The sequence below is a fragment of the Candoia aspera genome, chromosome 4 (assembly GCF_035149785.1).
Source record: "Candoia aspera isolate rCanAsp1 chromosome 4, rCanAsp1.hap2, whole genome shotgun sequence".
Classification (NCBI taxonomy): Eukaryota; Metazoa; Chordata; class Lepidosauria; order Squamata; family Boidae; genus Candoia; species Candoia aspera.
The window spans coordinates 48,624,147-48,646,497 of record NC_086156.1 but is presented as its reverse complement, the minus strand read 5'-3'; the positions used below and the strand labels follow the sequence as shown (position 1 = coordinate 48,646,497).

General features: G+C 39.0%; 1 protein-coding gene across 1 annotated transcript; it reads left to right on the top strand.

The window, feature by feature from the left end:
- The first annotated feature begins 1,340 nt into the window (after window positions 1–1,340).
- Window positions 1,341–20,935, top strand: FKBP9 (FKBP prolyl isomerase 9). The gene is made up of 10 exons (XM_063304060.1): window positions 1,341–1,965; window positions 3,361–3,506; window positions 6,018–6,207; window positions 8,980–9,125; window positions 10,054–10,243; window positions 10,881–11,026; window positions 14,539–14,725; window positions 15,576–15,721; window positions 16,705–16,868; window positions 18,433–20,935. The coding sequence occupies exons 1-10, from the start codon at window positions 1,709–1,711 to the stop codon at window positions 18,610–18,612; spliced, it is 1,752 nt and encodes a 583-aa protein (XP_063160130.1). The 5' UTR covers window positions 1,341–1,708; the 3' UTR covers window positions 18,613–20,935.
- The last annotated feature ends 1,416 nt before the right edge of the window (window positions 20,936–22,351 follow it).

The window sequence follows — 22,351 nt, the reverse complement described above, 5'->3', positions numbered from 1 at the left end:
GGAGACAGCCAGCTAAGCTTCTCTGGTCAGTGATTAGCCTACTTTTCCTTCTCTAGCTCAAAAGCATCCCTTAGTAGTTTAGACAAGTAGGTGAACACAAGTCCTTCAGAGTGCAAAGAAATGTAAGTCAGTCTAGCAGATAACAAGAAAAATGCTTATTGGAGAAAGGATAAAAACAGGATAAAGGAAGTAAGGAAGAGCAGTTATAAAAATAATTTTTTAGGCCAAGCTAATTTCTTTACTGAGATAGATGACTCTAGCTGTTTGCTACTCAATATTACCGCCTGAACAGAATCTTGTGCACTGGTCTTTGTTGGTTCAGTAAACCAAACAGGAGGCAACAAGTGGAATACTCCAAGAAAAAGAGAAAAGGGCTAAGTTATGTGCTGTTCTGGTTGACTGTATGTGTAGGCAGGAAAAAGACCTTCATTAAGACAATTATGACTACAGTTTACCAAGCAAAGAATAGGCACAGAAGTATCAACATCTGTTAAATAGATTTGTGTACAGTATTTTCAGATGGAAGCTAATTGTGGGGTGCTTAGGAGGAAGAAGGAAGGAGTGTTATGCCAACCAAGTTTACGTGTCACAGTAACACAAAATCTCCATGACACTACTTTGGGATACAAACACGGGCAATTTCTGCATCTGACGAAGTATGCTATAGCTCACAAAAGCTTGTGCCTTCTAAGATTTGTTAGTCTGGAAAAGTGTTATCAGACTCCTGATTTTTGGTTACCATAGACAAACGCAGCTCTCCTCTTACAGTGTCTACAAAGAGAGGTGGCATAAATTTGCCGCTTTGCTTATCACACACTATGCAGGCATAATAGGGACAGCACTACTCAGCAGGGACTTAGAAGAGATGCCAGAGGGACAGCTCAGGAATCTGCAGTGAATTCGGCATGCCAATCATCTGCCAAATCAAAGATGGGCCGGTAGCACTTTAAGTCAGCAGGGAGGAAAGTCCCCTATATGAAGCATCCTGTTGATTTCCAAACGGCCAGTTATTGTAGGCCTCGGATCTCCCTGGGCTCCCACGGATGCTGTCTGGAAGCTTCACTAATACATACCACAGGGAAGGGTGCTTGGTTCCTGCTAGGCCAGCTTGCATCTCATTTAATTTCTAAAAGAAAGGGGCAGAACCCTGCGGCCCGCTTGGTCCAGAGCACCGCTAAACTTCTCCTTGCGCTGAGGAACCAACGCAAAATCGCTCCTCTCGCAGTGTGGCACGCAACCAAAAAGGAAGGAATGTGCCCCACGGGCTGCTAATACGCGAGCCTTTTCAGCCACGCGGGTTTATGAATGAGGCGGTGCCACGTAGCCACGCGAGTAAAGGGGGCGAGGAAGAAAGCAGCCTATAGGCGGGTCGTGCTCCCCACTTCAAGGCTGAACCGCCCTTTCGCTGAAAGCTGCTTCGTTTCCCAAGTCATTTGGGCACGCGTGCACAGGCCCGAGACCGTAAGGTCACGATCCAAACTAACCGCTTTTGCAGGAAGGCAGCACCGGTCGCTGGTCGGGCCTTGCTTGGCGGCGCCCCCTCTGCTCGCGGCCTGGCTCCTCCCATTGCCAAGCAGCGAAAGGGCTGGGGTTTCTTCCTCTCCCCCCGCGCCCCTGCCAGCCCCCTCTCCACGTTTGCAGCTTTGGGAAGTCGGGACTTAGCCGAGGTCGCTCTTGAATCCTCTCCTCCTTGCGCTCGTCCCTCGCAATGGAAAGGCCAAGAATGCCGCCGGCTCGGAAGCGGCGACGCCGCTGTTGCTCGCCCCTGCTCCTCGCCTTGCTAGTTAGCTGCGTGGCGTGCCAGGCTCCGCCGGTGCCGGCCGGGGAGACCCCCTGGGACGGAAAGGACGTGCTGATCGAGCGCAAGTACGTGCCGGACAAGTGCCCGCGCACCGTCCTCTCCGGCGACTTCGTGCGCTACCATTACCACGGCACTTTCTCCGACGGCAAGAAATTCGATTCCAGGTAGCCCCGCTCGCTTTCCTCCACCGGCGCGGCGCGGCGGGCGGGGAGGCGGCGGGCAGGTTCAGCGCAAGCGTGGGCAGACCTGGGTGTCTTGACTCGAGAAGAAACGTTAGTCAGTGGGCCCTGCTGCAGGAAGATGAGCGCAAGCTGTCAGCCTCGGCAGCGGGGAGCGCATCCCTTCCACGCAGAGAGTCCAGTTTCTGGCCCTTGGGATCCGGAATAGAAGCTGCCTTGGGAAATACCATCGCCGGAGACGTAGGGACGTCACTGGGGTCAGAGTAGGAAAACCTTTATGGCGGTCATTAACCAGCACGAAGGAATCCGATATGCAAATATCCAAAGCTGAATTGAGAATATCAGGATAATTGGGAGAAATACATACAAAGAATTTTGACTAAAAACTGTATTAAAAACAGGCGTGCTCAGGCTACAGAGCAGTTCCCAGGGCTCAGTGGTAGGGCAACATTGTAGCTTCACTAGTTGGGAGCAATCAGAAAAAGCCTGGAACAACCCTCGGAGGAGATGCGTACACACCACATCTTAATGTTTAGAAACGTTAAACTGACTTGGAAAACTTGCTGGTAGAGGCAGAGAAGCTGTTTCCGGGCTTAATTTTCAGACAAAGTGCTGCAGATTGTAGCTGCAAGTGTTAAGGCTGGCCAGTGGCTGCCTCTACTTCCTCCAGGGAAAGTATTTTGGAGTTGTTGGGTACCACTTGCCACAGCTTGATTTCCAGTATGAGAGTGTGAGCTAAACTTCATTTTGGAATGGATCTGATTTCATGGATTGTATTCTACTGAGGATCCTGAAGGGAAGTGATTTATCTTTATAATTTATATGAGCTGCTACGTGTGTTGGATGTTGTGAACATCAGATTATGTGATTGTTACTATTAGCCTGTATATTGGAATCTGTATGAGGTATGTAAGGAATGTTTAGTAATGTCTTCACTATTTTACAGTAAGAAACAACAAAACCTACAGAGGAAACATAAAAAGTTTTCCAAGAATATAACATGGGACTTAGGTGAAACTCAAGTGACATTCATGGACATAAAAATAATGTTGGAGACAATACTATATCCTGCAGTATGATGGTGGAAGGTCCCCTGTGCAAGCACCGAGTCATGTCTGACCCTTTGGGGGGACTCCGCTTTCACAACACTTTCTTGGCAGACTATATTGGGGTGGTTTGCCGTTGCCTTCCCCAGTTGTCACCTTGCAGTATATCAGCTTCTTATTTAACTTTTTAAGTTAATATTAAAAAATTAAGGGCATTATGTCACACCTACTCTTGAATAATGACTTGGCTGAAAAGAAATAAAATTGCGCTATGTCAATGAAACGCAATATTTAAATGTATATTTAAGTAACCTAACAATTCACTCTCTTCTAGCTATGACAGGGGCTCTACATTCAATGTACTTGTGGGGAAAAACCAGCTTATTGCTGGGATGGAGAAAGCTCTGCTTGGCATGTGTGTAAATGAAAGGCGATTTGTAAAAATCCCACCCCATCTTGGATATGGAAAAGAAGGAGTTTGTAAGTACAATTTTCTGTACTTTTTGATGCATAAATATAATGAGGCAGGTTTTGCAAACTCTAGTTAAAATGTGAGGTTTTAAAAATTAATTTAACCTGTATATTGTGGATTCATTGCTGCCCAGTCAGTTCTACTCATCTCATATATCTGTAGCTTTGAATATGAGAGCACAATCAATTCCCAAATTCTGGGTGTTCATTATAAGCTCTGAGGTTCCAAAGACATATGGAGGTGAAGGCTTGGGCCAGTGATGCTGTCTGGGTTCCTGTTTGGCTTATGTTTAGATACATAGATATATAAATAGGCTAAAGAGGTCTTATTAATGTAGGTGGTGATACAGTGGTTTACTGGGTTCATTTTTTGACAGGATATTTAAGTTGTCATTGTTCAATATTTTCTCTCTCTCCTTCACTTCCTTTCTAAGATCGTTGACAGGACTTTGTGAACATCTTGATAATCTATTTAGAAAGAAGAGGAAGAATTCTTGCTATATTTGTGCAAACAGTGCATGATATTTCTTAATGCTGTACTATTCTTTAATACAAAAATAGACTGAAGCCAAGATTAATTCAGTACAGCCTTCTCCAACTTGCCGGCATTGCTAAAGGAATTCTGAGTTGCAAACTGAAGACATCTGAAGAGGCCAGTTGCTGAAGGTTGTTATAATACAATAAGACTCTTCAGCAGCAGGGGTACTCTGGGACACTGCCATGGTAATAAGCCAGAGCAGTCTCTAGGCCAGTTGTGTTTGGACATTTCACATATTTCAGTCCAGGCAGACTTCTTTTTTGAATTAAAGTGGGTGGATTGCATCATTCTTACTTTGGGCTGCTGATTATCTTCTCCCTCCACCTTTTGGTCATTTTTCCTGTAACTCTCCAGGAGTGTCCACAGGGAACAGGTCAGAAATGACAAAACGATGGCTGCAACCAGGTGACTGAAACACCACACCTCTTTAATGTGGGTCACATGTGCAATGCATGTTAAAAAAAAACAAAAAAACTGGGGCTTCAGTCAGATAGCCACGGTCACATCTTGACTTGTTTTTTTTTAAATTCCTTCTGTGGTGCTCCTGTAGTTCACTAAATTAAAACTCCTGACTGCTCTAAAAGTCATCTTCTATATCTATCGTGGCTTGAAAAAAAGGCTTTTATAATTTTATTTTTGTTGTACCAGGAATTACTTGGAGGAGAGTTTCATTTTTTCTTGTATCTGTGGAATCTGCAGGATCAAGAACTTAACCAAAATCAGAAAGTATATTCCAATCCAGAAGCATTAATTTTGTCGAAAATGTTGGGAAGAAGGCCTGTACAGTATAGCTAAATGTTTTCTTTCTTCATCCACTGCTTTCATGAATGACACTCCACCATTACTTTGTGTGTGCTGAGTTTTTTAATAGCAGGTGCTATGATTTTAGTTATGTTTGTAAGCTCTCTTGAGAATACAGTTGATATAAGTTATAAATATCCAAACTTAATACATAAATGGTGCATGTATAAGTTTTTCTTGGCCCATTCCATATTAATGCATTAAAAAAAATCAAGTCAATGGAAGTTTCTGAAAAGGGAGGCTTGTACTGCAATTTTGCAGGCCTGGAATACCTGTTCTATAGTTTCCCAAACTGAGTTTTGTATAAGAGTGTATGGCAGCATGTTATATTGCTGTCCATCGGGACAGGCAGGAAAAAAAAAAAGAAATTCTGTAAAGAATGGTAGCCTACTGCAAAAACTTAATATAATTTTCTGCCCATCTCTGAATTATATTTTGGTTATTCCTGTTCTAACTCCCAGTATGGTTTATCTGTTTGTGGTTTAATATTTTGTCGATAGCCAACTATTGTAGTGTATGATCTGTGATTGGTGTCTTAATGCAGTCTTAAACTTCTTTCTTTCGACTTTTAAAAATTATGGAGGATCCCAAAAGAGTTTTTGTTTGTATGGGTTATATTTATTGATATTTACCATATTAAAAATAAAATTGATGCATTTGCCGTTGGTACTGCTTTCACAATTGCTTGATGGGATTTTAATATTGTATTAATTTTCAACATAAGCTGGCAAAAATTTTGATTTTGCAGACCCATGATAGGGTCTTGGGGAACCCCACGGGTCCTAAGACCATACTTTAAGAAACACCATCTTAGTGTGTTGTGTAAATGTAGCCATACTTAGAATGGATCTCTTGAAAGTGATTTGATCTAAATCCATAGTGTTAACCAAATGGATGGACATTAGGTTATTGACTTAAAGAATAGTATATTTACTGTCATTTTTCCAGAAATGAAATAGTATTATGATTTATCCTTCAGCTAAAATCTGATGACTGGTATATTTGTTGTATTGTCCATAATTTTTTTTAAAAAAATAAAGACTTAGTGTTCTCAGTATTTCTTTTTATTCCTGGTACAGGATGTTGGATATGATGCTCAGGAAAACAGATTTTTTTTTAAAATACTGGTGGCTGGTGAAGAATTTGATTTAATTTCTTTTTAATATCTTTTGAATCCCTAGCCAGTGTAATTCCTGCAAATTCAGTTGTGAATTTTGATGTGCTTTTGGTTGACCTTTGGAATTCTGAAGACCAAGTTCAGATCCAGACGTATTACATGCCAGAAAATTGTACAAGGACGATTCAGGTGTCTGATTTTATAAGATACCATTATAATGGAACATTTTTAGATGGAACACTATTTGACTCAAGGTATCAGTAAAATATTTTGTCTTTTTCATGTTTTGGGAGACACACACACACACACATATAGCTTTAGAGTATGCAGATCCTAAATGAGCAAAGGTGTTCCTGATGGAGCAATGTATCAGTTGATTGCTCCTTAAAGGAGTTGTGGCTTTTCTTCCACACACTTGGTAGCTGTGTAGGCTCACAAAATCTGCGTTAAGGAGGCAGTGACAAGAGTGAAATGTAGCTGCATGCTGTTGTCACCTCATTAACTCAGATATGTATTTTTCTCAGCCTGTGCAGCTGCCACGTGAGTCCAGGAAAACATGCAACTGCTTTAAGGAGCAGCCAGTTAATACTACAAGCTCCTCCACGCCAGATCTGAAGCACCCTATAGTCTACTTCCGATCAGGATACTGCACACTCTGCGTCTATGGGCCTTTGTCAGAATTTAAATAAAACAATGGTGTCAAGTATTTGGTTAGCAGAACTGGGAAAAATCTATGGATGAGATTTTGAAGAACAATTTCCTGTTAGAAAAGTTGAAATTAACTTGCAGTATAAGGAAGCACCATTTTGGTGCTTAACCTTTTGCAGTTGTTTTACCCCCTGCAGACCTATTAATGGGTCAGACATCTGTATAACCCTAGCAAGCGCATATTGTACAACATAAACATGTACAATATATTTGCCCATATGTGGTGAGAGAAGAAGAGAGCAGAGAACATTTTTTCTTCCTCACATCTTTTCACTGGATAACAGGAAGGTCATCCAGGAAAACTAAATGCAAAATTCAACTTGGAAACCATTTGGTTTTGTAAATTTCTCCTAGCAAAAAGTCTTAATATTTTAATTTTCAGTGATCTGTTAAATAAGGTTAGATTTTTCACTGGACAGAAATTAATTCTGTATCTTATTATATGATTTATACTGTGCTGATTCTTGTTGATATTAATACATTTCTTGGATTTTAACAAGGACCTGCAGTTTTAAAATAATTTAAGTTATGTAAAACTATCGAAATATTTAAAACTCCTGGGTACCAAATTTAGTCCTATATAATTCTGTGATGCTTGTAAATTCCTTGTTTATTCACTTTGAGGGTTTTTTGTCTCTTTTTTCTGTTTGTCTTTTTTTCCTCCCTCAAAAATGTCTAATAGTAACAATAACTAAATACAGGGATATAAGGACTGATAAAAGGAAGAACTTATTAAGAGTTCAGTGCTTCATATTTGATGGCAGAAAGGTGCATATATGTAACGCATGTCTGCAACTCCTGAAACCAAATGTATCTTTCCAGGTTCACACTGCAGCTGTGGAGGGCCACCACATGAACCCAGTCAAAGGCACAGCTGCTTTAAGGTGTGGGAGACAGTGCTACACTGGTACCTCCACACACTCTGATGCACATTTTTGCCTTCAGATCTAAAGCACGGCACATATTTATTATTTATTCAGTGCATAATTACAGTATTGACTGCTCTGCCATCCATGAGACTTGTTTCATGGAGGATTGGACCTTTAATGGCTACCTGTCAATTCTCTGTGTAATCTTCTGAATGATAGATAGCATACATTAAATATCAGCTGGGAGCAAAAGTGGCTGTTGCCCTACTACCCAGGTTTATAAGCTTCCCTAATGCCCCAAATTATATAATATAACATTCTGATATTTCCTTGATCTGCTCCAGTAGGTGTATTATATTTAACACCACTCCCCAAAGCTCCTGGTGAAGATAGGTGTTTCTTCACTGTGTATAGCTGTAGTGAACATAAAATCATAGAAATGGAAGGGGCACTTAGGCTGTCAAGTCCAAACCCCTGCTCAGTGCCATATTCAAATTAAAGCATCTCTAGCCTGTGTTTGAACATTCCCAGTAAAATGGAAACTCACGATCTCTGGGTAATTAGTTCATCTCTCAAGCTGTTCTTAACTGTTTGTTATAAATTTGTATATGTGGAGTTCTTGATGCTCTCTGAGCTTGGTTGTTTGCTTGCGGATGTTTCATTACCTGACTAAGTAACATCATCAGTGAGTACTCATGATATTACCTAGTCGGGTAATGAAACATCCGCAAGCAAACAACCGAGCTCAGAGAGCACCAAGAACTCCACAGTTCAACCCTGAGCTACAGTTCATATATTCTATTGGTAGATTTGTCTATATTTTTTTTTGCTAAGAAAAAGTCAAATTCACATCTACTGTATATAAAGCCCTACATGGCATGAGTCCAGGTTACCTGAGGGACCATCTCGTCCCCTTTATATTGACCCGTCCTACCCGGTCAGGCAGAGAGGGCATGTTGTGGGTCCCGTTTCCGAAAGAATGTCATCTGGTGGGTCCCAGGAAGAAAGCCTTCTCTGCCATTGCCCCCACTATATGGAATGCTCTTCCCCCAGAGGTGTGGTGAGCCCCCACTCTCCTGGCCTTCCAGAAAGGAGTGAAGACCTGATTCTGCCTTCTTACATGGGGCGTGAAGAGGGGTAACCAACCTTGGGGTTAGTTAGCACCCTAAAGACACTCCCTGGGAATTAAATTAAGAACCTTTAACCATCTACCACTTGGAAGATATTATTTATTAAGGAGATTGTTTTTATTGTATTGTTTTATTGTATTTTAACTAATGTTTTATTCCTATTTTTTGTAAACCACCCAGAGTCGCTCTCTGAGTGAGATGGGTGGTGAATAAATTTGATAAATAAGTAAATCAATATACATTAAGTCCTCTTGTTTTGTCACTCTCTGCACTAAAATGAAGAGGTCTGTAATTCACTGGAATTTATTTATATCTTCAGTCATAATAGGATGCGAACATATGACACCTATGTAGGAATTGGGTGGTTAATCCCTGGAATGGACAAAGGTCTCCTTGGAATGTGTGTTGGAGAAAAGCGCATAATCACAGTACCGCCTTTCTTGGCCTATGGAGAAGATGGAGATGGTAAATGATTTTACTATTTTATAGAGAAATCAGCAGGATTTTTACTGCGGTTGGACTATTCTGAAAGACTATTCATTCCTAACTGACATTGTAAAGTATGCTCTAATACAAATAACTGTTACGTTAAGATTGAACAGCATAAATATTCTGTGTTAATGATATATTATCATAGGATTTGTAATATGTGTATATGTTTCTTTATGTTGTATTGCATATAGTGTTCAAGGAATTCATGAAATTTAATTAACATCTTATTTTTAATACTATAATATCCTTTTCTGAACTTGTTTAAAAAAAAGACATTTTTAAAGAATAAAATTGTTTCTCACTTGTTAAAACAGAATAAGAGGAGGGAGAATAAAGAAGTTTCATCAAGAAGGGGGAAAGACGAATTCGTAGAAATTGCAGAAGCTGATTCCTCTACTATTTTGTAAAAAATAGATATTTATTTGCATGTGAATTGAATATGTTTCAACAAAACCCCGATTTTTAAACTTTTAATTTAGACATTTGGAAGAGAATATAATTAAATTGATACAACAGAAACAGCAAGACTTAGAAGCCTAATTAGATTATTAAGTTTAAAAGGCATGACATTCCTTTTAAACTTGGATATATTTAGAAAGTGAACAAACATGAGATTTTTGACATCTTGTCTCCAAGAAGAAAAGTTGAAATACAGGCGGGGTGCTCCATTTCATCTGGAGGTTTTCATGTATGTCAGCTAAGCCTTTGTATACTCAAGAGAACAAGTTCCACAACAGACAGGAGATCAAAACTGGATATATGCCAGCTTTGTTTCTTCCAATAGTGAATTTTATGAACATAGCCTGAAACCGATCCCAAAATAAGGTACACCAAATGTTTGCAAGGCAGAGGTTGATCAGAAATTCAAGGCTTGCTTATTTTCTGTCTGCTTTGTTTACAGGGAAAGAAATACCTGGCCAAGCTTCTCTTGTCTTTGATGTGGCTCTTCTAGATCTACACAATCCTAAAGACGGAATTGGTATGGAACAACAGTATGTGCCCAAGTCCTGTGAACGTAAAACCCAGATTGGGGATTTCCTCAGGTATCACTATAATGGTACCCTTCTTGATGGAACATTGTTTGATTCCAGGTAATCATATAATTAAGCATAAAGTTGTCCTTTACATATTCTTAGCAGTCCTTGACTAACTTTTTTTTCCAGTTTTGATAGAAGGCCTTTTAAATTTCTGAGTATAAATATATGAGTAATTAACAAATAAGATTGATTGATTATGTGCCATCAGGCTGGTGTCAATTTTAGTGATCATATAGATAGATTTTCTCCAGGAAATAAATAACCCTGCAAGTCTTCCTTGTAACCCTTATACTAATCTTTGGAGCTGTGCTGTGCTTCAGATTTGATCCAAAAAGGTTCTTTGAAATGTGTGGGAACACTGAAGGATAATAAGGCGCACTTGAGGCTATGAAAATCAAGGATTCTTTGGCCTGCTATATTGTGGCTTCAACCAATCATTATTTAATATGCTCCTGGCTGACTTTATTCCAGTAAATCACTATTTTACAAGCAAATGCTCCATTATATAAATAACTATTTATAGGTTAGCAGCTGGGATGTTGGTAGAGTATAAAATTAATTTGTATATGAATATACACTAAATTGTATATAGATTACATCTACATTTTGTTTATATTTGCTGTCATGCTCAGTAAATTATAAATGTGGTACAACTGATAGCAACTGCAGTAAAGCAAAGTATCTTCTGTAGTTACTCACGAAATCGAACCTATGACACCTACATTGGCAAAGGTTATGTGATTGCTGGAATGGATGAAGGTTTGCTTGGAGCATGCACTGGAGAGAAAAGGAGAATAGTAATACCACCTCATCTTGGGTATGGAGAAGAGGGAAGAGGTGAGTATAACTTTTATTTCAGGTGCTTTCTTAAGTACCAACTGCAGCTCAGTTATTTTACTGTAACCTTTCAGCGATTTAAGCCTGTATGTAATACAAGGTATGAGGACGTGGTGCTTTCAGGTGAAAGCATTTTTCAGTGTCAAGCATGATAAAGTCAGTGCACCTGATTCCTGCACCTCATGTGAGAGTTGTACCAAATTCATTGCTGCTAATGCAAATAGTAGAATAGGTATCAGTGAATGTAGCATGGCTTATTTGATGGTACTTGCTTGCAGAACATTTTTTCCCACAATATCTCGAGAAACAGATATGTGATTGAAACAATAAATAACACAATTATTCTTCATAAGGGTTTAGTGACAGATACCACAGTTAATCAGCTGCCTAGCCAAATCTTTTGCTCTTAGGTTTTGCAGATACTTAGTTCTATCTTTGGAGACGATGGATGACTTTTCAGGTTATCTGGAAACAATTCTGTTATTATGCTCTGTCTCTTGATACCAGCAAGGCACAAACAGAGCTTTTTATGTCTTCAGAATGATGGGATTAAAATCACTATATTAATATAAGGATTGGAGAGATCCCATGTTAGATCCAGGGAGAGATGGAAAGAGATATGATGTTTGTTTTTCTTAATTGGGGAGAAGTACAGAAGAGAGATCTTTTGCAGCCAAAGGTGGCGGACATCTATACAGTCGGTAAAAACAAGACCTGGAGCTGACTGTAGTTCAGATCACGAACTTCTTCTTGCACAATTTAGGATCAGACTAAAGAGATTAGGGAAGACCCACAGATCAGCTAGATATGAGCTCACTAATATTCCTAAGGAATATGCAGTGGAGGTGAAGAATCAATTTAAGGGACTGGACTTAGTAGATAGGGTCCTGGAAGAACTCTGGACATAAGTTCGCAACATTGTTCAGGAGGCGGCAACGAAATACATCCCAAAGAAAGAGAAAACCAAGAAGGCAAAATGGCTGTCTGCTGAGACACTAGAAGTAGCCCAAGAAAGAAGGCAAGCAAAAGGCAACAGTGATAGGGGGAGATATGTCCAATTAAATGCAAAATTCCAGAGGTTAGCCAGAAGAGATAAGGAATTATTTTTAAACAAGCAATGCGTGGAAGTGGAAGAAGACAATAGAATAGGAAGGACAAGAGACCTCTTCCAGAAAATTAGAACCATCGAAGGTAAATTCCAGGCAAAAATGTGTATGATCAAAAACAAAGATGGCAAGGACCTAACGGAAGAAGAGATCAAGAAAAGGTGGCAAGAACATACAGAAGACCTGTATAGGAAGGATAACAATATCGGGGATAGCTTTGATGGTGTGGTTAGGGAGCTAGAGCCAGACATCCTGAAGAGTGAGGTTGAATGGGCCTTAAGAAGCATTGCTAATAACAAGGCAGCAGGAGACGACGGCATCCCAGCTGAACTGTTCAAAATCTTGCAAGATGATGCTGTCAAGGTAATGCATGCTATATGCCAGCAAATTTGGAAAACACAAGAATGGCCATCAGACTGGAAAAAATCAACTTATATCCCCATACCAAAAAAGGGGAACACTAAAGAATGTTCAAACTATTGAACAGTGGCACTCATTTCACATGCCAGTAAGGCAATGCTCAAGATCCTGCAAGGCAGACTTCAGCAATTCATGGAGCGAGAATTGCCAGATGTACAAGCTGGGTTTAGAAAAGGCAGAGGAACTAGGGACCAAATTGCCAATATCCGCTGGATAATGGAAAAAGCCAGGGAGTTTCAGAAAAACATTTATTTCTGTTTTATTGACTATTCTAAAGCCTTTGACTGTGTGGACCATAACAAATTGTGGCAAGTTCTTAGTGGTATGGGGATACCAAGTCATCTTGTATGCCTCCTGAAGAATATGTATAATGACCAAGTAGCAACAGTAAGAACAGACCACAGAACAACAGACTGGTTTAAGATTGGGAAAGGAGTACGGCAGGGCTGTATCCTCTCACCCTACCTATTCGACTTGTACACAGAACAGATCATGCGACAAGCTGGGCTTGAGGAATCCAAGGATGGAGTTAAAATCGCAGGAAGAAACATCAACAATCTCAGATATGCAGATGATACCACTTTGATGGCTGAAAGCGAAGAGGAACTGAGGAGCCTTATGATGAAGGTGAAAGAAGAAAGTGCAAAAGCTGGCTTGCAGCTAAACCTCAAAAAAACCAAGATTATGGCAACCAGCTTGATTGATAACTGGCAAATAGAGGGAGAAAATGTAGAAGCAGTGAAAGACTTTGTATTTCTAGGTGCAAAGATTACTGCAGATGCTGACTGCAGTCAGGAAATCAGAAGACGCTTAATCCTTGGGAGAAGAGCAATGACAAATCTCGATAAAATAGTTAAGAGGAGAGACATCACACTGACAACAAAGGTCCGCATAGTTAAAGCAATGGTGTTCCCCGTGGTAACATATGGCTGCGAGAGCTGGACCATAAGGAAGGCTGAGCGAAGGAAGATCGATGCTTTTGAACTGTGGTGCTGGAGGAAAATTCTGAGAGTGCCTTGGACTGCAAGAAGATCAAACCAGTCCATCCTCCAGGAAATAAAGCCAGACTGCTCACTTGAGGGAATGATATGAAAGGCAAAACTGAAATACTTTGGCCACCTAATGAGAAGACAGGACACCCTGGAGAAGATGCTGATGCTAGGGAGAGAGGAGGGCAAAAGGAAGAGGGGCCGACCAAGGGCAAGGTGGATGGATGATATTCTAGAGGTGACGGACTTGTCCCTGGGGAGCTGGGGGTGTTGACGACCGACAGGAAGCTCTGGCGTGGGCTGGTCCATGAAGTCACGAAGAGTCAGAAGCGACTAAACGAATAAACAACAACAACACAGAAGAGAGAGAATGTTGGGATCTTAATGCTCATCCAGTCATAGGTATTAAAAATATTGACATGTAAGTGGCTTCATATTTAGAAGAAAGGGTTTAAAGAGATTCACTTGGCATTAAAGTGTACTGACAAAATTCTTGGCATTTTTTTTTTCACCATGCAATGAGTGAGAATCCATACTTTCTGTTGGAAGTGCAAAAGCAACCCAAACTCACTCCAAGTGATTTTTCCTAAAGCATTTTCAATGAAAGCTAAAAGCTTTCACTCATTTTTAGTTGTAATTTTACTCAGTAAAAATTACAGTTTCACCAGGTTTCATGTTTCTAAGCTTGCTGGTTTTTCTTCAGTGCCTTCACACTCACAAGACAGGTAAGAGTGATAAATGCCAGAATCTCATGGTTCTGGAAGTACATGGATTTTATGCTGTTGGAAAACCAACAACTGTGATAAATTTGATTAATAAATAAAAAAAATGTTACAGACCTCAGCATAGTTCAGGATGACCTTTGCAGATGCTCTTGACCAAACCTTCTTTATTTTCACAGTACCAATTTTCAACAGATGAATTTGTTGTTCACAAGATATAAAATCAGAGAAGAAAGGTGAATGACTTATTATTACATTATTGCTTATTATTGTAGGAAACATTCCAGGATCCGCTGTGTTGGTATTTGACGTCCATATGATAGATTTTCACAACCCTTCAGATTCAGTTGCTGTTACAACCTATTACAAACCTACTAACTGTTCAGTGCTAAGCAAGAAGGGTGATTACTTGAAGTATCATTACAATGCTTCCCTCCTAGATGGCACTTTATTAGACTCAACGTAAGTATATCATCTGGCCATGAATAATTCTACAAGCTTGAAAATAGGAAAATATTTCATAGATGTGGGTCAACACATAATTACTTTTTTTTTAGCTGTTTGCATTCTGTTAAAATAACTGAACGAAGGGTGTGATGTCCTACATGCAGACAGAAGGGCTGTAAATTATGAAAATAAGCAATGGAAATTGATTGTCTGTTCCTAGGACCTCCACCATGATGCCCGGTAGTATCATGTTGCTTTCAGATTCTTTGCTTCATACTATCTAGCCTCCCAGCTCACCTAACATTTTACATGCAAAATGAAACCAAAGATTAATTTAAAAAGTGAGAAGCTGGCATGCTACAAAGCAAAACATTTGCATTCAGCATTGTCTTCATTTCTGGAAGTGCCTCTGGGCTGCAACCGTTCCCCATAAGTTTCCTTAGAAAATGAAAATGATGGATAGTTGCAGCTCAGTGCTATGTTTTGTTCTGTACCAGCCTGCTCAGATAAAGTGCAACAAAATGCAGGAATAGCAGAAACCATGCTGAGGGGGTGCGATATAACAGTCTTGTAAATTGGAGTTCTGCAATGGGTTGTGTTCCACATTGTATGAATGAACATGTTTCCCATTCCAATCTAAACATTAGTCCCCAAAGGTTAAGAACCCCTGAAGGACTTGTGAATTCTAAGATCAGATCATTGCATTTCTATATAACTCAGTTTATGGTGAATTTCTTAGAGACAGGCTATCAATAATGTAGGTCATTATTTGTAAATAGAAAGAGTGGAAAAAAAGTCAGAAAACTGGGTGAAGTTGCTTCTCTGTAGCATACCTTACTTTGTGAATCACACTTCTCTTTTTCAGAGTTAACCTTGGGAAAACATATAATATAGTTCTAGGTTCTGGACAAGTTGTACTGGGAATGGATATAGGTCTCAGAGATATGTGTGTTGGAGAAAAAAGGACAGTTGTTATTCCCCCTCACTTTGGTTATGGAGAAGCTGGAGTTGGTGAGTATATAACTTTCCGAGACCTTTAAATATTCAAGTGCACTGAGTACTGAAGTGAAGAAAAATGGATGTGAGTTGACCCAAATTACTTCTGAATTCCCCTGCAGTGGTGCACTGTCACTTCTGTATGCACCATCTTTTGCTAAATTATACATATTGATCCACAGACAGTTCCAACATGATACGTCCCTTGTTCCTATCTTTTGCTCTCAACAGAATAATTTCAAATGATCAGATGATACAACAAATTATTTGGAACCGTGTTAACTATTTAATTTTGAAGTGATTGCTCATTAATTAAATAAGGGTTGAACTACAGTTTAACTTTAAAAAGTAGCTTAGAAATTATGTTCTCCGTATGAAATACGGCCACGTTAGGTTATGTAATGAACCTCTTAGAATGTCAAGCTGCATAGTCTCATATCATGAAGCAATGAGATATGCATTGGCTGTGAACTAACAAATATCTTTGCCTTAAAAATAAATGCCTTTAGCCTAAAAATAATCACAAAACTCAGTGCTTGCCAGAAAGAAAATAATTGCAAATTCTTTACTGACTCAGTGTATCTAATTTTTGCATTTGTATCATTCTTTGTTGAAATATTATCTACTGCACGACTTGCTTATCCTGCTAGGGGTGAATATATAACCTCCCCCCCCCCCCCCGCACATTAGGGATGGCAATTCCAACACCACTTATGTGAACCCCTGAGCATCTCAGGTTGTGCTGCAAATGCTTATGAAGTTTCTGGGAAACTTATTTTTCATGTTCATTATCTGTGAAATCCTCAAAATGGACCATTTTTAGACCTTCCCAGCGATATCACTGTATCGCTTGTCATGCTCTCTGCAGGAAATGGTTAAAAATGTAACATGTGGCAACTGAGCCCCGAAATTGCCTGCTCCCACCAAAAGTATTCTGCATAACAAAATGTTCCCAAAAGCAAATATTAAGGTTTGGTTTTTGTCATTTACTGTGACAGAAGGAGAAGTGCCTGGAAGTGCTGTATTACTGTTTGACATTGAACTGCTCGATATAGTATCTGGCTTACCAGACGGCTATATGTTTGTGTGGCTTGATGAAGTATCTCCAAACCTCTTTGAAGAAATGGACAAGGATAACAACGGAGAAATTCTCCTAGAAGAAGTAAGGAGCTATCTTTTGGGAGAAAAGCTGCTTTATAAAGATTCTCTTTGATGGGTCGCCACATATTCTTAGATGCACCATGCTCAGTATTGGATCCTTAATCTAGGACTTCTTGAGTTACAATATAACATTTATTATTATTAATTAGATGCCCCCAGACACGATAAATGAATTTCTGTGCCCTTCTCCTCATGAATAACATTAATCATCTTGGAGTTATGGCTGGGCAAGGAATACTAACACGGTTTTTAATAATTAAATTTTAATCTATAAATCAAATAAAATGATAGGACCGTACACTTTTATAAAATACCAAGAGACATTTTGGTTGGAAGGTGGAAAAAAAACTCTATTAGTTAATGGGAGGGACGAGTTTGCTTACTTTCATATTAGTCCTGAAATCTGGGTTTCATCCTTGAGGCAGTCACACTCGTTTCCCATTCCCATTTATTTTTTTGGTTGCTGTTTTCTCTTGGAAGTTGAAACTGCTGAAAACTCTAATTCATACAGGTATGATATTAGAGAGGGAACTGGTATTTTCATGGCTTTTTTATTTAATTCTTCGTACTGAGCTGGCACACTAATCTATAATTCAGGAAAGGAGAAAACAGAAACAGTGGCAGTGATTGACTTCAGTGTCGAATTTGCAATGGGATGGGGATGGGAAATCTGATCAATACTGTTACTACTACTCCCCCCTTCCTTATTGTGTGTAATTATTTTCACTCACCAAAATCAGGGAAAAAACAGAAAAGCATATTTTCTTTGTCTGGGCTGCTGTGTGCACTAGATAGAATACTGTGCCTCACCTTAAATCTGTTTTTTATAAGCTGCTCTTACAATGCTGCTGGTTAATGTCAAAAGTGGGGCTTTGGGGAAAAGGAGGAACATTTCCTGCCAAGGGCATGAAAAAGGGTGTCATCAGATCTGGTGAACTGCATGAGCTTGACTAGGATTGAATGGATTGAGGGAAGCTTTCTCATGCCAGTTCTAAACCAAAGATTTAATGAGGTAGTATCATGGCAAGAAAACTGCTTCTGGAAATAAGCAAATACGCCAATTATATAGTTGCATGTAATTTTTGCAGTTGAATGAGAGCCACTGTGAACATTCAGTAGAACTGGAAAGTTCAAGCTCCTTTGCAAAGAAGAGATTTCAGTCATAAGATGAGCATCAATCATATAGTAAATAATTCATGAAGAGGGCCTGAGTAAAATCAATTCTAAATCCTGTGTCACTGGGCTATAGAAAGCCTCAAAAGGCAAGACTGCTGTCATTCCCACAACAGCTTTTGCAACTTAGACCCCTTTGATGAGACACATGCCCATCAAATAAAGGGTTGGATGCAGACTTAATCATGGCTAACTCATATCATGTTAGTTTCAGTGAGTCAGATCAACATGGTGAACTCCAGATCTAAACCACCCATTATAATTGTGTCTTAGTACTAAATGCAGAAGTATGAAAATGCATTCAGATTCTACCAATTACATACAGTTTTTAAATTACTTTGCTGAAACTCATTTTATTTCCTATTCCTATTTATTTATCTTTTAAATTCTAGTTCAATAAATATATCCATGACCAAGTCAATTCTGGCAAAGGAAAGCTAGCCCCTGGTTATGATTCTGACACAATTGTGAAAAATATGTTCAACAATCAGGACCGAAATGGAGACGGCAGGATTACTTCTGAAGAATTCAAACTGAAAGACCAGGAGCCACAGGGACATGATGAACTGTAACTTAGTTGGTTTTTTAAAATCAGTATGAGCTGAACTGCTGTTAAAGTGTATGTACCATAGAAATGATCTGAAATCTCTGTGTGTACTTAAAATGAAGGAGGTGGAAATGAACATGTCTGTGTGAATTAAGATACAATAGGGGAGTAAAATGAATATTATTTTGGTTAGGGCATTTATATTGAAAACACAAAGTGCCTCAAAATTGATTTTAATGACTTTTAAAAAGTATACATCCCACCATAGTGATGCATTCAGTTTTATATCATATTTTTACGGTTTTTTGCAGAGATGTGGATTTTCTGGAAAAATATAAATTGGAACATTTTCATATGCAAATTAATATGATTCACATTTGTGTATTTCTCTCAATATCCATAATATTTGGGCTACATTATTTGAAGTAAAAAAAATAAATTTGGCTTGTTAAGTTAGAACATTATATTCAGAAGCAAAAATAATATGTGGAAAAACATGTTATTGGAAGGTTAGTGGCTGCAGTGGAATTCCTGATATCAGGTTATCTGAGGTGATGGGACTTCATCACTTTGTTAACCTAGTAGCTTTTTCTAAATGGTTTGTATTTGTTAAGGACATTTTCTACACTGCAGTAAATGTTTCTTTCACCTCATAGCATTGGCACACTTTTGTCTGCAATACCTGTGCTTGCCAATTTTCTTATCATCTCTGTCACACACTTTTTTTTAGATTAGCCATTGTGATTCCTATCTGAAATAGGGAACAAGTAGATCATCAGGGACATCTGCTAAGAGGCCCCAGGCAAGAGAATGTACAGTACATGAAGTACATGTGGCTCCCTCCTGTCTGTTTACAGCAGGAAGTAGGACAGTATCATTCAGCTGGGTCATACAAGAGGGTGAGTGTGCTACAGGGAGAACTGCTTTTCACCTCCCTCTTCTCCCTTCTCCTTTTCACCTACTGAAGCCAATAAGAGATCCAAGAAATCTCTGCTTCTCAATTTTTCATTGCCGTAATCTGGAAAGCAAACATCATACAACTCTGAATCTGTCAAACTTGCTTGAAGGGTTAAATTTTGTAGCCCACATCTTTGAAGTTTTGATTCAAAACTTCCAAGTTTTGATTCAAAGGTACAATCTTTCATTAAGATAATACAGTTTGCCCTATTTTGTTACTTTTTGGGGTAACAAAACAATAGGCTACACTGTAATAGTTAATGGGAAGAGATTCTGAAAAAAAAGACAAAAATATTAGGAAATCCATTTTTTTTTTTTGAGAAGCAGTATTCAGTGCACTGGCATTAAAATGTTATGTTTCCTTAAGAATTGAGTTATAGTGGTCATGAATTATCTTCTATTTGCCCTCCTCCCAAATGATACCGTATTATCATTTTAAAGTGCAGATTAGCAACCCACAGCCTTAGCTTGTTTCACCCCCAGCCACAGCTTTTTGTAAGTCTTCCCCTGATATTAAGTTGCCATCTCCACAGCAATCATTACAATGGGGACATTAAGACAACTCAGATCGTATTAGCATCTTCTTTGAGAGTGTTCTGTGTCCTGTGTAGAGCAGAACTAACACTCTTTAAGACTAGAGCTGTGGTGGTAGCTGCTCTATTAACAAAAACAGCAATGACAAGAGTTAAATAGTGTGGAACAAAAATGGCTCTTCTCTGCTAGCAGCAGCAGAGAAACAAGAAACTTGCCCTAAACTCAGCAAAATCTAGTGAGAATAGGGTGAATGTGAATGAAGTTCTGATTTTCTACTGTAAAGAAGAAAAATGACCCATACAGTAAATGTTGCATAAGTCATGAGTTTCCACTGTATGAGGCTGTTGATGAACCGTTCAGCCTTGCATTGGGTATTTAAAAAATGTGTGTTTGTCTTTTATGTATTTTAGGAAACAAAAAAAGAAGAAAAAAAGAAAAAATGTATTGTAAAAAGGTGGATGCAGCTGTTGATTGCATCTCTGTAAGTTAGCATGGCTAGGCCATCTAACTCTTCAAACAGAATTTTTAAGTGGGTTTCAGATTCACTCTCAGATGCCAGCTTTGTCAATAAAATATACCCCTTAAAAATAAAACAAATTAAGTCAAAAAGTTACTGAAGTATGGAAAGAGCAGAAGGCCACAGTGACACTAATAGAAAATGTACAAGTATATTCCCCAGGTTAGTGAGACTTATAATGGTAGAATGGTGCTCATTTTAAAGCACTCCTTTTTAGATAGTTTTGTAAGAAGTACAATTGTGTGGGTTTTCTATGCTGTAACACTAATAATACCATGTTCTGTCAAATGCAATACATTCTGGTAGTATTAAATAAAACGCTGACAAATACACTGTGCAAGATGCTTCCATTTATGTATGGGAAGAGGCAAATAGTTGTTAATTTTTGTACTTTGGCTTCTTGTACTTCTGTGAATAGATGCATATTATTGGGACACATTGTATGACATTAGATCATATCCACAGATTGAGGGAAACAAAACTGAAGAAAAACCTGTATGTACTCATATAAATGACTACAGTACTAATTATTAGAACTGTCCATTATGTCAAGTTCAATCTGAAAAACAAGTTACAGAGAGCACAGGAGAATGAAACACTTGTATGCAGTTATTTAAAACTGCTTCTTTTTTCTTGGTACCTATAGTGGCTATGAACAGCAGCTGCCTGATCCCAGGAAAAGGTGTGGCTCTCTAATGCAGTGTTTACAACTGAGCAACCTTAGGATGCGTGGACTTCAGTTTCCAGAATTTCCCAACATGCTGGCTGGGGAAGTTGAAGTTCACACATCTTAAAAGTTTCTGACTGGTCTAAGGCATTGAGGACTGGTGCTGTAATCATGCTCCTGAGCTCTCCAAAGCACCCATTCCAGATGGAATCTGAAGCACTGCACAGCCCCATTGTATCAGTATCTTCATGTGAATGGATTGTATGATATTACAGACATGATTTAGTAGCAATCATATTTTATTTAAGGCTGAATCTGGATAATTGCAGGCTGAATCTGAATCGTAGTAATTGTTCTATTATGTGATGCATACTTCCTTTGCTTTCAAAGTTTTTGGAAAAGAGAAATCAAATTGAAACATGTCATTAGTTGGGTTGTGCATGAAATGGAAAGCATTTTGTTTTGAACAGAAAGCAAACCCTTGCATTCTCAAAATTCTCCTGAAGTGTTTTGGATAGGTTACAGTTTGGAAAAAAAAGGAAACTTGGAACATCTTTTAGAATCTGAAGGATCCCATGGGATAAATAGGGCAAAGCTAATGTGCATCACTCTTTCTTCCCTGTAGCGGCTCCCGTGTATCATAGTTGTGGGGAAAATAGGAGGGAGTAGTATTAGGTATGTTCACCGCCTTGACTTATTTATAAAAATAAAGGGATAAAAATAAATAAAAAATATCCTGCATATCTGCCCCACTTTTCTTTCTTCCTCTCTACTCAAGGCATCTGACAAAACTACGGAACTCCACAAGAAATTACGGAACTTGTTTCTTCAATGAGTTCTACTTATATGTATTTCATGTGGCAAACTATGGGAACTTGGATTGGTAAGCCTATCCTCTAGGAGTCTAAACCAACAACCATTATAGTAGTCCTTCTCACATCTACCATCAGAAGATACTTTTTTAGAACTAGATGATCAAGAATGTGTTCACCTGAGAAATAAACACTTGACCTGGGTCTGTCTAGTATAGGAGAAGATTCTCAGTTTTCGTTGGGTAGTGGCTTGTAACTGGACAAATCCACATCCTTC